This window comes from Hibiscus syriacus, unplaced genomic scaffold (genome assembly GCF_006381635.1).
Source record: "Hibiscus syriacus cultivar Baekdansim isolate YM2019G1 unplaced genomic scaffold, ASM638163v2 tig00110893_pilon, whole genome shotgun sequence".
In the NCBI taxonomy this organism is placed as follows: Eukaryota; Viridiplantae; Streptophyta; class Magnoliopsida; order Malvales; family Malvaceae; genus Hibiscus; species Hibiscus syriacus.
In genome coordinates, this window is record NW_024062901.1 from 6,260,495 (window position 1) to 6,274,575 (window position 14,081).

The 14,081-nt window shown below is 34.6% G+C and overlaps 1 protein-coding gene and 1 pseudogene across 1 annotated transcript; one reads left to right on the forward strand and one right to left on the reverse strand.

The window, feature by feature from the left end:
* Positions 1-217: 217 nt before the first annotated feature.
* LOC120144987 lies at positions 218-9,489 on the forward strand (annotated as a pseudogene).
* Positions 9,490-11,313: 1,824 nt separating this feature from the next.
* Positions 11,314-13,007, reverse strand: LOC120145742 (calmodulin-7). The gene is made up of 2 exons (XM_039159497.1): positions 12,838-13,007; positions 11,314-11,884 (listed from the first exon to the last, which is right to left on the reverse strand). Exons 1-2 carry the CDS (start codon positions 12,911-12,913, stop codon positions 11,511-11,513), a joined length of 450 nt encoding a protein of 149 aa, XP_039015428.1. The 5' UTR covers positions 12,914-13,007; the 3' UTR covers positions 11,314-11,510.
* Positions 13,008-14,081: the final 1,074 nt, after the last annotated feature.

Here is a 14,081-nt window from a genome sequence, read left to right on the forward strand (position 1 = left end):
ATATAAATATTTTTAAAATATATTTTATAAATAAATTAATAATGATATCTATCTCTGTCCTTTAAAAAATCAAATATGGAATTATATAGTATAAGCTTCCCTCCATCCAAAAATGAAGGGAAAAGCATCCTTCTATCAAAAAATGAAGGGAAAAACAACAGCAATAGCAATAGCAATAGCAATAGCGAGGGGAGAGGGGAGAGGGGAGAGGGGAGAGGGGAGAAGGGAGAAGGGAGAAGGTGGTTGTTAATGGGCCAACTCAGTGTTCCTCACTCACTCTCCCCCTTCTCTTCTCGTCTCCATAAACCCCCCATTAGATTTACCCCTCATCGCCTCTCTCTCTCCCTTCTTTCTCCATCAGGTAACCCTTTTTTCGTTTCCTAAAATTTGGATTTTTTTAGCTTTTTGTGGTTCTGTTCTGTTGAATGAAATTTCGCACACAAAAGGTTTTGAATTCCCTTTTTTTAGGATCTTAAAATCTGTTTATAATTTCCCACTATCACCGCTGATTTTCTTTTCATTTCCGAGTAACCAAACACATTAGCATGTGGGTTCCTTCTCTTTTCTTTTTGTTTTACCTTTTTCTGTCTCGTATATAATTGCGTGCATTTGAATTTGTATTTTCATATTCCCTTCAATGTTAAAATCTGCTACTTCCAATCACTGCTCTTGGCAAATAAAACTGTCAACCTTAACGGGCACCTTGACCTGAGAGTATTTGGCGCTATAATAGATGTTTGTATCGCCCCTATTGGAATAGTTGGATTTAAATACCCTATCCCACAATTGTCCATTTGATTGAGGTAAAAAAAACAAATAGATTCTTAATTTTAACTGGTTTATGTTATGCTTCAATAAGAATTTAAATATATTTTTAAGTGACTCATTTTGATGAAAATCATTTGTAACACCCCAATTTAGGGGTTAAATTTAAGAAATTATAAAGTGATGAATTTAATTGGTATTTTTTTGAAGAAATCGGGGATTAAATTATAAGATTTCAAAGTTGACAGACCGTTTTAAGAAGTGTAGGAAATTCAGTGGCTAAACTCATGATTTAGCCATTTTTATTTTGGAGAGAATTATAAATCTCTCCCCGTATGTTTTCTGGAAATTTTCCAGTTTTCCCCTCTCCAACAACCCAACTTCCAACTCCGATCTACTCGCCGTCCGACCTCCAAACGACGAACCGAAACCACCATTGTGTTCGTTGTCAACCGAGGAACAAAACCCCTCAAACCTTTCGTCGTGAATCATCGCCGTTTGTCGTGAATTTCAGTCGGAAGTATCGTCGGTAATAACTCGGTTTTAGTTGGTTTTTCATCGATTCACGACGATCGGGTCATCCGTTTACGACACCTCCCGCACCATCGTGTTCGTTGCATCGTTCCGAGTTTGCCGGTGTCATCCTTGGTCTCCGTCGACGGCGGCGCGTGAGGAGGTGAAGCGGTCAAAGTTTCCGATTTGTTGAAATCGAGCTCTCCGCCGTTCAAAATTGTGAACCGAGCTTTGTAAGTATCTCAAAATCGCTTAAAAATAATTTTTAGAATTTTTTCCGGGATTTTAGCACTGTTCACGCTCCCCCACGCGCCGCCATTGCGCGTGGGGAAGGAAAAAGTGACCGATTTGACCGGTTTTGGAACTGTTTTGACCGGTTTGACCGGGCACACCCGACCCGACCCCCGTTGACCCGACCCGTTGACCGTTGACCCGTTGCCCACCGTTGACCAAAACTTTGACCAGCTTTGACCGGGCATTAAACGACCTTTGACTTCGACCAAGTATACCTATCCTGACATTTTTCGACGTTCCAAATCCGATTCCGCTGTCCGTTTTTCGAAATTCGAACCCGAAGGTCTCGAAATTGCCGGTCAAACCCGTTGACTTTGATTTTGACAGAAAATTCCAAATTTCTGAAAAGTCATATGTTATGCTTTCGACGTCCTGAATCCGAATCCGAAGTCCGTTTCGCCAAAATTGAACCCGGTAAGCCATCTTTCACTGATTTATCACCCGATTCGATCCGTTTATCGCAATTAAGCTCCGTTTCTGATATAATTTATGTTGATATGTATCTGAGGTATTATTGGAAGTTGAATTGAAGATCAAAGGCATTCGAATGGAATTTTTATGGTCGATCAGTATTGCACGGAAATCGAGGTAATACTTTACTACCTCTTTATGCTTTATAGAACATGTTGGTATTGGTAAATGCATGAATGGAAATGTTTGGTCTCATATGTGTAATTAATGAAGTTCTACACTCGATCTGAATACGGTAAAAAGGTTCAGTAATTGATTATGGTTCAGATGACTTTTATAAGAAATTAAGGGATTGTTAGAATTAAATTACAAGTTATGTGCTTAGTGATAAAGAAATCAACCTGGATCTGTAACTTATAATTTATTTCATCAAAGGTTAAATGTTAAAGGTATTTGGATGAGAAATTATGAGAATACTCCGGTAGGGTAAAATTACGAAAATACCCTTGTGTTATGAAAAGACAATATTGGAATATGGAAGTTGGATAAGAGGTTTTTACAGACATATTGATCTGATAAAAAAATATTGAGGTGCATAAGAAATGTTAGTTTTACTTGGATATTTTGGATAACCGGGTTTTAACCCAAGAGGAGTTGAGCAAGATGCTAGAAGTCTGTTAAGGAATCTTTTCAAGATTAGAGAATGTTGGAGAAAGCAATTAACCATAGGATCTTTAAATTATAATTATTTTCGTTAAGAGCTAATATCGAAATTATCTGGTTAAGAAATTACGAAAATGCTCTTGAGAGATAAAATAGTCTGAATTGACCTTGAATGAGAAAGTACTTTGAGGATTTGTACTTAACTCGATTAAGTAAGAATTTAATTGTTAAGATCCTGTCTTTGTACAGAAAATTCATGATATTCCGTTTGTAAAATTTGAGAAGACACTTGACTCGAAAATATTCGAATAATGAGTAAATACTTGAAGAATAATTTAATGGGGGTATTTTGCTGTCAGAATTATTCGAAAGGACTAAAGTAAATGATAATATTTAATTAAATAATAAGACCGGATGGAAGGAAAAGATTGAAATACCGTAGATCAAAATACCCTTGTAATGGAATTGACCCAAGAATATCACCAAGCTCAGGAATGATTGGATACCCTCGAGCTCTGAAATGAATGGAATAAAACTAAACACCAAAATTACCAAAATACCCTCATGACCTATACCAAGCAAATACATTGGATTAATTAAGGATTCCAAATAAGCATAGGTATTGGACTACCTTTAAAAGTTATGGAACATAACTTAAGTGAGCCGATCAACCTTAATAATATGTCAGTACCTGAACGACATAGATATTACTTGAATGCATGTTCGTCTACTCAAGTTTAGCTCAATGATAATTTTGGAAGTATTCAGCTCAGTTCAACTCTAGATTTCATTCGGTACTAAGAATTGGATATTTGTTCGACAAATCAACCACGAAGACCAAACTGAACTGAACGGAAGTACAATATGTATATGAAATTCAGAAACGTACGGAATTACTCTGGAAAATTCCGAAGTAACTGGAATAGATTTGAATGCTAAATGAACTAAGCAACCTCAAGCACTAAGGATTAAGTAAGTGATGTGAATGAGTCTGGAAACGTTAATGAACATACACAATGTATTGTTCTTCTAGATCATGAACTACAAATCAAGCACGTCAGTATTTTATGATATATTGGAAGCGTAAAAATAAAATAAAGACATTAGAAGATCTATTCAGTGATGATTCCGAAAATGATCTATGGACAAGAGTTTGTGGTATTAAAGAGTAAATACCCTGGAAGAACAATGAATTGATCAATCGACAAGCATTAATTTTGGGAGCTATTCATTTAGGAGTTGTTTGATAATCCGATCAATCGACATAGATTGTAAATGTCCTGAATCTTCATTTCTTCCTTATAGCTCAAGTCATATTCTGAATAATTGATGATTTTGTCAGTTATTGAACTATTCCAATAGTGATTCTGAATTCCGATATTCTATCGGCATACTGAATAACTGTGTTTCTCTGCATGATACAGTACCTCTAAATAATACATGTAAACTCTGGTGTGTTCCCTAATTATATAAATATTTTATCTGATTTCCTAATTGAATTATGTTCTGATACGTTACATGAATTCTGTTCTGATTCTGATATGGATTATGTTCTGATATCTGATATGAATTCTGTTTTGATTTCTGATATCTCCGTTTACCAATGGAGAAATGTTTTATCTGGGGGGTTTATTGTTGGAGGAAGATTACTGCAGGCTCCTCGGCTGTGTGCTCAGGGCCTTACTATTACTGGTTGTGCGGGGTGTATGGTTCCGGGGAACCTACACAAACAGATTGTGAAAGGATGGGGGTGTATATATATATGCTTTAAATATATATATATATATATATATATATATATCTTTTTACTGGTTTTATGGGAACATACTAGAAAACCTATTCTGATCTCCTGAACCTAGACATCCGAAATATTTCCATCTGAAATGAATACTATTTGTTACTACCTGGAATATCCGTAGGATATCTGCTAAACATAAAGATCTGTAAATATCTGAACCAATAAGGAAAATATGTTTATCTGTATCTGCACGTTTTTCAGCATCATCTGGTAATTCTGTATTACTGAGCTTTTCGAAGCTCACTCTATTACTCACTTTTTCAGGTTAAAAGAATTGTACCAGTGCATCTATCGACTTCAGTAAGGGAGTTCTTCCGGCGATGTTGCAGAGTATGGTACATGTGATTAGGGGGCATGTAATTGTATTTTGATTTATATATATGAGTCTGAAAATCTGTTTTATTTTTAAATAGTAAAAACTGATTTTATAAGTTACACGTTTCAATAAAGTTTTAAATTTTCCGCTATTTTTACAATGGGTCGCTCCGGTGGCCCAAACGTGACACCCCGGATCGGATCTGGTTACCTGCATCGGTTAAGGGGGTTACATCATCCATTGTTTGTTTGATTTTACCTGAATTTGAAATCTTGATGATAATTCTGTATTCCTGAAACAGAGCAATGACATCCCACATTGTCGGTTACCCTCGAATGGGACCCAAGAGGGAGTTGAAGTTTGCATTGGAATCTTTCTGGGAAGGTAAAAGCGGCGCGGAGGATTTGAAACAGGCAGCGTCTGATCTCAGGGCATCCATCTGGAAGCAAATGGCTGAGGTTGGAATCAAGTTTATTCCTAGCAACAGATTTTCATACTACGATCATGTATTGGACACCACAGCGATTCTAGGTGCAGTCCCTCCTAGATATGCATGGAATGGTGGTGAGATTGGTTTCGAGGTATATTTCTTGATGGCTAGGGGTAATGCCTCTTCACCTGCTATGGAAATGACCAAGTGGTTTGACACCAATTAGTAAGTGAGAATACTTTGTAGCTGGTAATTTTTTTGCAAACCAAAATGTCTTATATGTGATGAAATCAATGATATTTTTCATTTTTGAGGTCACTATATTGTCCCGGAATTGGGGCCGGATGTCAAGTTCTCCTATGCATCTCACAAGGCTGTTGAGGAATACAAGGAGGCCAAAGCTGTGAGTTTGCTGCTTTCTCATGCTAACCTTTTCCTGATTTGCTCTTTTTGCTTTACTAATATTTGTTTAGATAACATGGAATTTCTTATATTAAATTTTGGTTCATTATCCTAGGCTGTCAAATTTTTATCTTTTTCTGCTTGCTTCATAACAGTAACACCGTTAACAATTGAAGGAATGCCGCATTATTTTCCTTTTGTAAAAAATGCTAAAGCTTGTATAATTTTTGTGATAGTTGTTTTATTGTAAAAAGAGTGCTCCAAGGACAAACTATATCTGAGAGTTGACATATTTATTCTCTAAAACTTTTGTACCTTTGAGGCTCTATGGTGGAAGACTATATAAACAAGTCCCAAAATTTAAACCAGGAAGATTAGAATTTAGCTAAATCGTACTTTGCGTAAATCCATTTTTTCATGTGCATCTTTTACATGTTTGAAGCTTCAGATAATTCAGTAATTTTTTTAAATGGATTTCATATATCAGAGTGGGATTGACACCCATTGATTCAGACCTCATGGCTTTACTTTTATGGTATCAGCTATGCAGATGAAAGTTGTGATTTAAGAGGAATGTTGTTTTAGCTCCATCATATGACATCCATATCGACAAATGATAATGACCTCTTAGGACTTTGCAGTGTTTTTACTTGGGGATATTGCTTATTTGTTTTGACAAGATGCTTTAGCCTTTTTTCCCTTGCTTTACTGATGGTGTTGGAAAAATTAAATTCTCTACCTAACTATATTTGTTGAATTGTTAAATTTTCTTGGCATTTTTTACGTGCAGCTCGGAATTGACACTGTCCCTGTCCTTTTAGGCCCTTTATCTTACATATTGTTATCAAAACCAGCTAAGGGCGTGGATAAATCCTTCTCTCTTCTTTCTTTAATTGAAAAGATTGTTCCCGTTTACAAGTAAGGCACTGATACGTTTGCTTTCTCTTTATTAATCTGCAAATTATCCAACTAAGCTATTCTGAAATTGGTGCAGGCATATTGTCTTAAGTGCTTTCTAATAATTGTTACTTGTCAGAGAAGTTGTTGCTGAGCTAAAGGAAGCTGGTGCAACATGGATTCAGTTTGATGAACCTGGCCTTGTGATGGATCTTGAAGTGCTTCAACTGCAAACATTTACAAATGCCTACTCAGAGCTAGAGTCATCTTTTTCTGGCTTGAATGTTCTTATTGAAACTTACTTTGCTGACTTTCCTGTCCAGACGTACAAGGCACTTACTTCATTAAAATCTGTAGCTGGTTTTAGATTTGATCTAGTCCGTGGAACAAGAACAATTAACTTGTTAAAGAGTGGGTTTCCTTCTGATAAATATTTGTGTGCTGGAGTGGTTGACGGAAGAAACGTTTGGGCTAATGATCTTGCTGCTTCACTTTGTATACTGCAGGTTCTTGAGGATATTGTTGGCAAAGGTATATATGGATTCGTATAATCTTTCTACTTGGAATTTCAGTATGCAATTTACTGAAAGTTGAGAACAATTCTTGTTTGCACTCTGACAGAAAGTTGTGGTCTCTACATCATGCTCTCTCCTCCACACTGCGGTGGACCTTGGGAATGAAACTAAGTTGGGAAAAGAGATCAAGTCCTGGCTTGCATTTGCGGCACAAAAAGTAGTCGAAGTAAATGCCTTGGCCAAAGCATAGGTTGGGCAAAAGGATCAGGTATTTCTTTCTAGTTTTGCTGAGTAAATGGTAACTGTTGCAAGTTTTAAGTGTTGATCACCAACTATTGATATAGAAACCATATGTTTAAGCCACTAATGACCTCTCAACCTGCAGGTTTGCACCTTTCTCTACTCTTTTGCTCTTGATTGTCAATCGCCTAGGCAGACAAATGACAATGCTCTGTAGCTTCAAAATATGTTGTGTATGATCTCGATATCTAGTGATATGGCCTAGCATCTTATCTTTTTTGCTTCCAATGCTACATCTCATGCTTCAAGAAGATCCTCTCCTAGAGTGAAAAATGATAATGTGCAGAAGGCTGTATGTAGCTTCAAGAGAAAGTCATTATTCATTGATTTCTTAAATGGTCTAATCTGACCTTCCAACCTTCTTTTTATTTACATACCAGTCCTTTCTGTATAGGTTGCTGCCTTGAAGGATTCTGATCACCGCCGTGCCACAAGTGTAAGTGCTAGACTGGCTGCTCAGCAGAAGAAGTTGAATCTACCAATTCTTCCTACCACCACTATTGGATCTTTCCCCTAAACTGGTGAAATTTGAAAATTGCGTCGTGAGTACAAGGCTAAAAAGTGAGGTTATGTGCTTTTGGTCTATATCCCTTTCAAGTTTTTGTTTTTGTTGCATATATAACCTGTTCTCTATGTCATATACTTGTAGGATCAATGACTATGATTATGTCAATGCCATGAAGGAGGAAATTAAAAACGTTGTCAAGCTCCAGGAAGAAGTTGGTATTGATGTTTTGGTGCATGGAGAGCCAGAGGTGAGTTTTTTTCTTGATTACAATGGTTAGGTATGCATATGCTTTAACCTTATTATTGGAATAAAGTTTGAACCTGTCATTGTCGATGCAGAGAAATGACATGGTTGAGTACTTTGGTGAGCAATTGTCCGGTTTTGCCTTCACTGTGAATGGATGGGTTCAATCATATGGATCCCGCTGTGTCAAGCCTCCTATTATATATGGTGATGTGAGCCGCACCAGGGCCATGACTGTCTTTTGGTCTACAATGGCTGAGGGTATGACTAGAAGACCCATGAAAGGAATGCTTACTGGCCCTGTTACGATCTTGAACTGGTCCTCTGTGAGAAACGACCAGGAGAGGTGAGTAAATCCAACATCGTTTGTAACGCAAGATTTTGTATTTTCTTTTCTTTAATTCAGTATTGCTGCCTGTTCTTAGGCATGAAACATGCTACCATATCGCCTTAGCCATTAAGGACGAGGTCAAGGATCTTGAGAGGGCAGACATTTCTGTTATCCAGATTGATGAAGCTGCATTAAGAGAGGGTTTGCCTCTTAGGAAATCCGAGCAGCCGTTCTATCTGGAATGGGCTGTTCAATCCTTCCGGATTACTAACTGTGGCATCAAAGACACTACTCAGGTTTCCAATCCCTAACCTCTTATTTAGTAACTGAGCCATCAACGAACCGGTTTCTTAAACCGTAACCTTTTTATGTCATTGGTCTTATAAACATTTATGATATGTCACAAGAAGCAAGACTAAAAGATTTGGTAGTTAGTTGTTAACGTTTCTAAAAAAGTGATTCTTCGAAGAACTCGAAATGACAACTGAATTGGTATTTGCTTTCCTTTATAGAACCTTAGTGGAATTTGTTAATAGAATTGGATATGGTATGTTTATCTATAAAATGCTTTGGTTTGTTTTCTGAACGTGACACTGCAAAACATATTTTGGGCAGATTCACACCCACATGTGCTACTCGAACTTCAACGACATCATTAACGCAATTATAAACATGGATGCTGATGTGATCGCCATTGAGAACTCGAAATCCGATGAAAAGCTTGTCTTCCAAGAGGGAGTCAAATATGACTCCGGAATTGGTCCAGGTGTTTATGACATTCATTCTCCTCGGATCCCATCGACCGAAGAAGTTGCTGATAGTATCAACAAGATGCTTGAGGTCCTGGATAGCAAGGTTCTGTGGGTCAATCCCGATTGTGGGCTTAAGACAAGGAAATACTCCGAGGTGGAGCCTGCCCTTCGCAACATGGTAGCTGCTGCGAAGCTCGTCCGTACCAAACTGGCGAGTGGTAACTGAGTTCGGAGGCCACCGTAATGTCGTCTCGCAAGCTTTCAGATGAGAAAATAATCTGACAGAGCTGGAATAATATTCCGTCGTATTTTTGAAATGATATTTTGTTGTTTTTTCTTTGATTAGGGAAGGAGTTGGTTGTTAATGCATTCACATCTCGATGGAAACTGTAAGTCTTTCATATGATTATATTTTTATAAATATAATATGGAAAGTTGTTATTGAATTTGTAAGGCGCTTGCATTTGTCTATAGATGTGTAAATGAATTAATTTTGAATAAATAAAACTATGTTTGTGTTCGTTTATTTATTTTTAATAGTGTTCGTTCTTGATTCTTTGTTTAAAATTTCATTATCGTATTTGTGTTTGTTCGTTAAGTATTTACGGACATATTTGTTTAACGTTAGCAATGTTGAGTAATCAGAACACTCTTTTAATCCAATTATTTTCAAGTCAAATAAAAGTGGTGAAACTACGATAGTAGTCCTAGACTTCATATTTTGAGATCCAAAGTTTAGTTTATGTTTAACTTAGTCTTTATATTAACCAATATTTAAAATATGAAAAATTAAAAGAAACCATAAACGATCTTATAAACAAGCTTATTTGTGAATGTAAATGATTCGAACATACCTTTGTTCGTAAAAAAATTGTTCATATTTATTTATTCTAATCATTGAACACTTGGCTAGATTACTTCGTTAGCCAAATGTCAAGTCACAGATGCATAATCAAGGCTCATGACTGTTGCTAGCTGTTATGTCCTTTGCCATACAATTATTGAGAAAAAAATATTCCTAAAAAAGGTTACAACACACAGCTTGTGTCATTGGAAATAGCATTTATTTAAGCAACCAAGTACTTGGTCGAGGGAACTCATGAACCCCACCAAAATTACATGTATCCAAGTGTAAATAGAGTAAATTAGATTAAGAGGATCACCTCACTTTATAATATTTAACTCAGATTAATTAATTAATAGATCAAATATCAGTAATTATATCATGAAAAAAATAATAATGCATTTATCTTGGGCATTTAGCTACTCTCCTTGCCAACCAAATAAAAGTGCGTTTGGTTCACGGAATGTAAGATTACCGGTGAAAATGTAAGATTACCAGGGAATAGGATTACTAGTAATGTTGTATTTTATGTTTGGTTGGTTTAACAAGAATATAAGATTACCGTATTTGGTTAAAGGAATAAAAGATTATTGGAATGTATATTTGACCAAATTTATATATATATTTACAAAATTGAAAATTTAAAAAGATTTAATAAAATGGTAAAATTTTATTTTAACCCCCAAACTTTATTTAAAATTTTAATTATAGATTATTTTTGTAAATCTAAAATAGTTTAAGGATAAATTTATAATTTAACATTCGTAGAATTTTTATTATTCAATGACAGAATAATGATATTTTGAAAAAAAATAATTTAAAAACATTTTAATCTAAAACGCTGGTAATCCAACAATACCTAAGGAAAGGGAGGTAATGATATTCCCGGTAATATACCCCAAAAAATCTACTATTGATAATAAAACATTATCGGGAATGAGATTCTTTACCAACCAAACATGGGAATATGAATTTCATTCCCATGGAAATCCCACATTCCTTGATCCAAACACCCCCTAAGAGTTTACTATATATTTTTCCTTTTTTCTTAACTTGCATACGGGGATGGATCAAGGGACTAACAAAATTTAAATATTTTTTTATATTATTTCTTCTCCTAAAATTTTATAAGTTCATTCTCTTAATATTTTATAAGTTCGTCCCTCTAATATAAAATCATGTATCCATCGTGCTTGTATCCACGTTAATAGATAGTGTAAGATTTCAAATACAGTAATTTCCAGATGGGCAAAAACATACATCTTCCAAATTGTTTAAGGTTTCATGAAACCAATCAAAAAGAAAAAAGAACACTAACAACTACTTAGCAAAAAAAACAGAGCAAATAAGAATGATACTAAGGTACGGTCTGTATAATAATTTAAGCAACAAACAGATACAACCAAATAACAAAAGCTAATAAATTAAAAACATATAAGTTCCTATTCAGAAATACAAGTCTTAACAAACTTGTCTGCGCCGTTCATTTTTATCAAATTTTGAAACTTAGTAATGGTTGGTGAGAACCTTACTTGGCCATCATGACTTTAACAAACTCCTCGTAGTTGATCTGCCCGTCGCCATCAACATCGGCTTCACGAATCATTTCATCGACCTCCTCATCTGTAAGCTTCTCACCAAGATTTGTCATGACATGGCGTAGCTCAGCAGCAGATATGAAACCATTTTGGTCTTTGTCGAACACCCTGAAAGCTTCTTTAAGTTCCTCCTCAGAGTCGGTATCCTTCATCTTCCTTGCCATCAGGTTAAGGAATTCAGGAAAATCGATGGTCCCATTTCCATCAGCATCGACTTCATTAATCATATCTTGCAGTTCGGCTTCAGTAGGGTTCTGCCCAAGTGATCGCATCACAGTCCCCAGTTCCTTAGTAGTAATGCAACCTGCCACAAGGTTGAAAAATAAATGCAACACAATTAAGCAACAATATTGGGTACGAATAATAAACACAATCAAGTAGATTTGACTAGAAAACAAGCAAGCAAAATAGTGTAACATCACCTTTAGAAAACACAAGGGTGTGACACTATTTCATGTAAAAACTTGCAAGTTGATGATTTTCAAACTTTTCTAAAGTGTAGCTTAAGCATTTAAGGAATAAATATACATAGACAAACAGAACAGAAGAGGATCGTGATCATTTTCCCAATATAAACTGAATTATTCAAAACAAGATTTCATTACATAACAAAACCCACCAAGCATATTTCGATACGAGATTATATCTACTCAAAAATTTAAGGATGGAACCATGAGCCTATGGCTTTACCACATATATGCAATTCCAAAAAAAATACTAGCAAGGATCCTGAATCCCAAAATAGGTTGAAAATGAACGTTTTAATCATAGGGAATCACATCCAAAATCCATGGAACTTTGCTAATTAGATTAGAATTTACACAATTGAAATGCATCATTTAAAATATATATGCAACGAATAACAAAAAATGATGGTCTATGCAGGCATGCTTGCATCTATAAAATATATAAGCCTAACAATCAAAACATGAAGACGAATTATTATCATGATGAACAAGGGGGAAATTTTAAAGCAATCAAAATTAGCAGCCAGAACATTCAAAATCAAAGAAATGAAATAAAAAAATCAAGAAGAAATATAAATTCGTAAATAGGAACCCTAGATTCGCTACATCATTCAAATCATAAAAGAAAAGGATCGGTAATATTTTTAAAAAAAAAAATGAAACATAAAAACGTAAAGGGGCATATCCGCATATATCAACGAACCGGAGACGAATCGAACAAAGAAAATCCTTTAAAAAATGAAAAAATTAAGAAATAGCAATAAAAGAGAGGGATGAGAAGAGAAGAAACCATCGCCATCCTTGTCAAATAGGCTAAAGGCCTCTTTGAACTCAGAGATCTGATCATCGGTGAGCTGATCGGCCATTTGTCTTCTCTTTGGCTTAAACTGCTCTCTTTTTTTTTTTTCTTTTTTGGGAATGTGTTTGGGGAGAGAGAAAATCGCGGAATAAAAATGATTGAATGTGAAAAATAATGGAGGGAAATATAAAGGGCCGAAATTAAGGCCCAATATTAATACATTCGTTTCGTTCTCATGTTTTCATCCATTATTAAAATATCGAATTAATATAAAAACAAGTGTTTAAATTATACTTAAAATTGAGTTTTGATGTTTAAAGAGTTTTTTTTTATCAAAAATAGATGTTTAATATTTTTTCCGTCACACTTTTAAATGTTTACCGTTAAGTGACACTCGTCACGTTTAATTTTTTTAATTTTTTTTAAATAATATTTTATTTAAAAAAATAAAAAATACATACATGACACACTTGTCACTTAATGGTTTTTTAACGGTAAACACCTAAAAATTTAACAGATAAAACATAGACACATGTTTTTAACAGGAAAAATTATGCACCAAAAGTCAATTTTAAGTAAAATGTAGACCCTTATTTTTATATTAAGCCTTAAATATTCTTTCATTTTATGTCTAAATTTGATTTCTAAATTCCTATTCTAACTTCTAAGTTCATTTCAAGATAAATATAGCACATACATATTTTTAAATCATTGATTTTATCTTAAAATTATTAAAATTTAAATTTCAACTGTTAAATAATATTTTTAATATTTAAGTATATATGTATGTATGTTTTTAATTGAATTAAAAGTTTAATGATTTCAATGTAAATTTTAAAAGTTTGGTGACTAAATTGCAAGTGTTTTTAAAAATTTAGGGACTACCAGTGCGTTTACCGTAATTTTTATCTAAAAGTAATATAAAACATATTAAATAATATTAAATTTTAGAAAAATAAAAATACAAGATTACTTTTTATGGAATAAAATAAATATATTCGATACTTAATTTCTTGATTTATCAAACAACACATGACTAACTAAAGAATTTTGGCAAAAAACACACAAGGCCCTTGTACTTTTGAAAATAAAATAATGTGGTCATCTAACTCAAAAAAACAAACAAACAAACAAACTCAATATTATCCTTTAACCAATGTTTTATGATGTTGAACGTTACTACGGGTGTTTATTGTTCGGTTAAAACTGAATTAACCCACCGAACTTAAATTTCG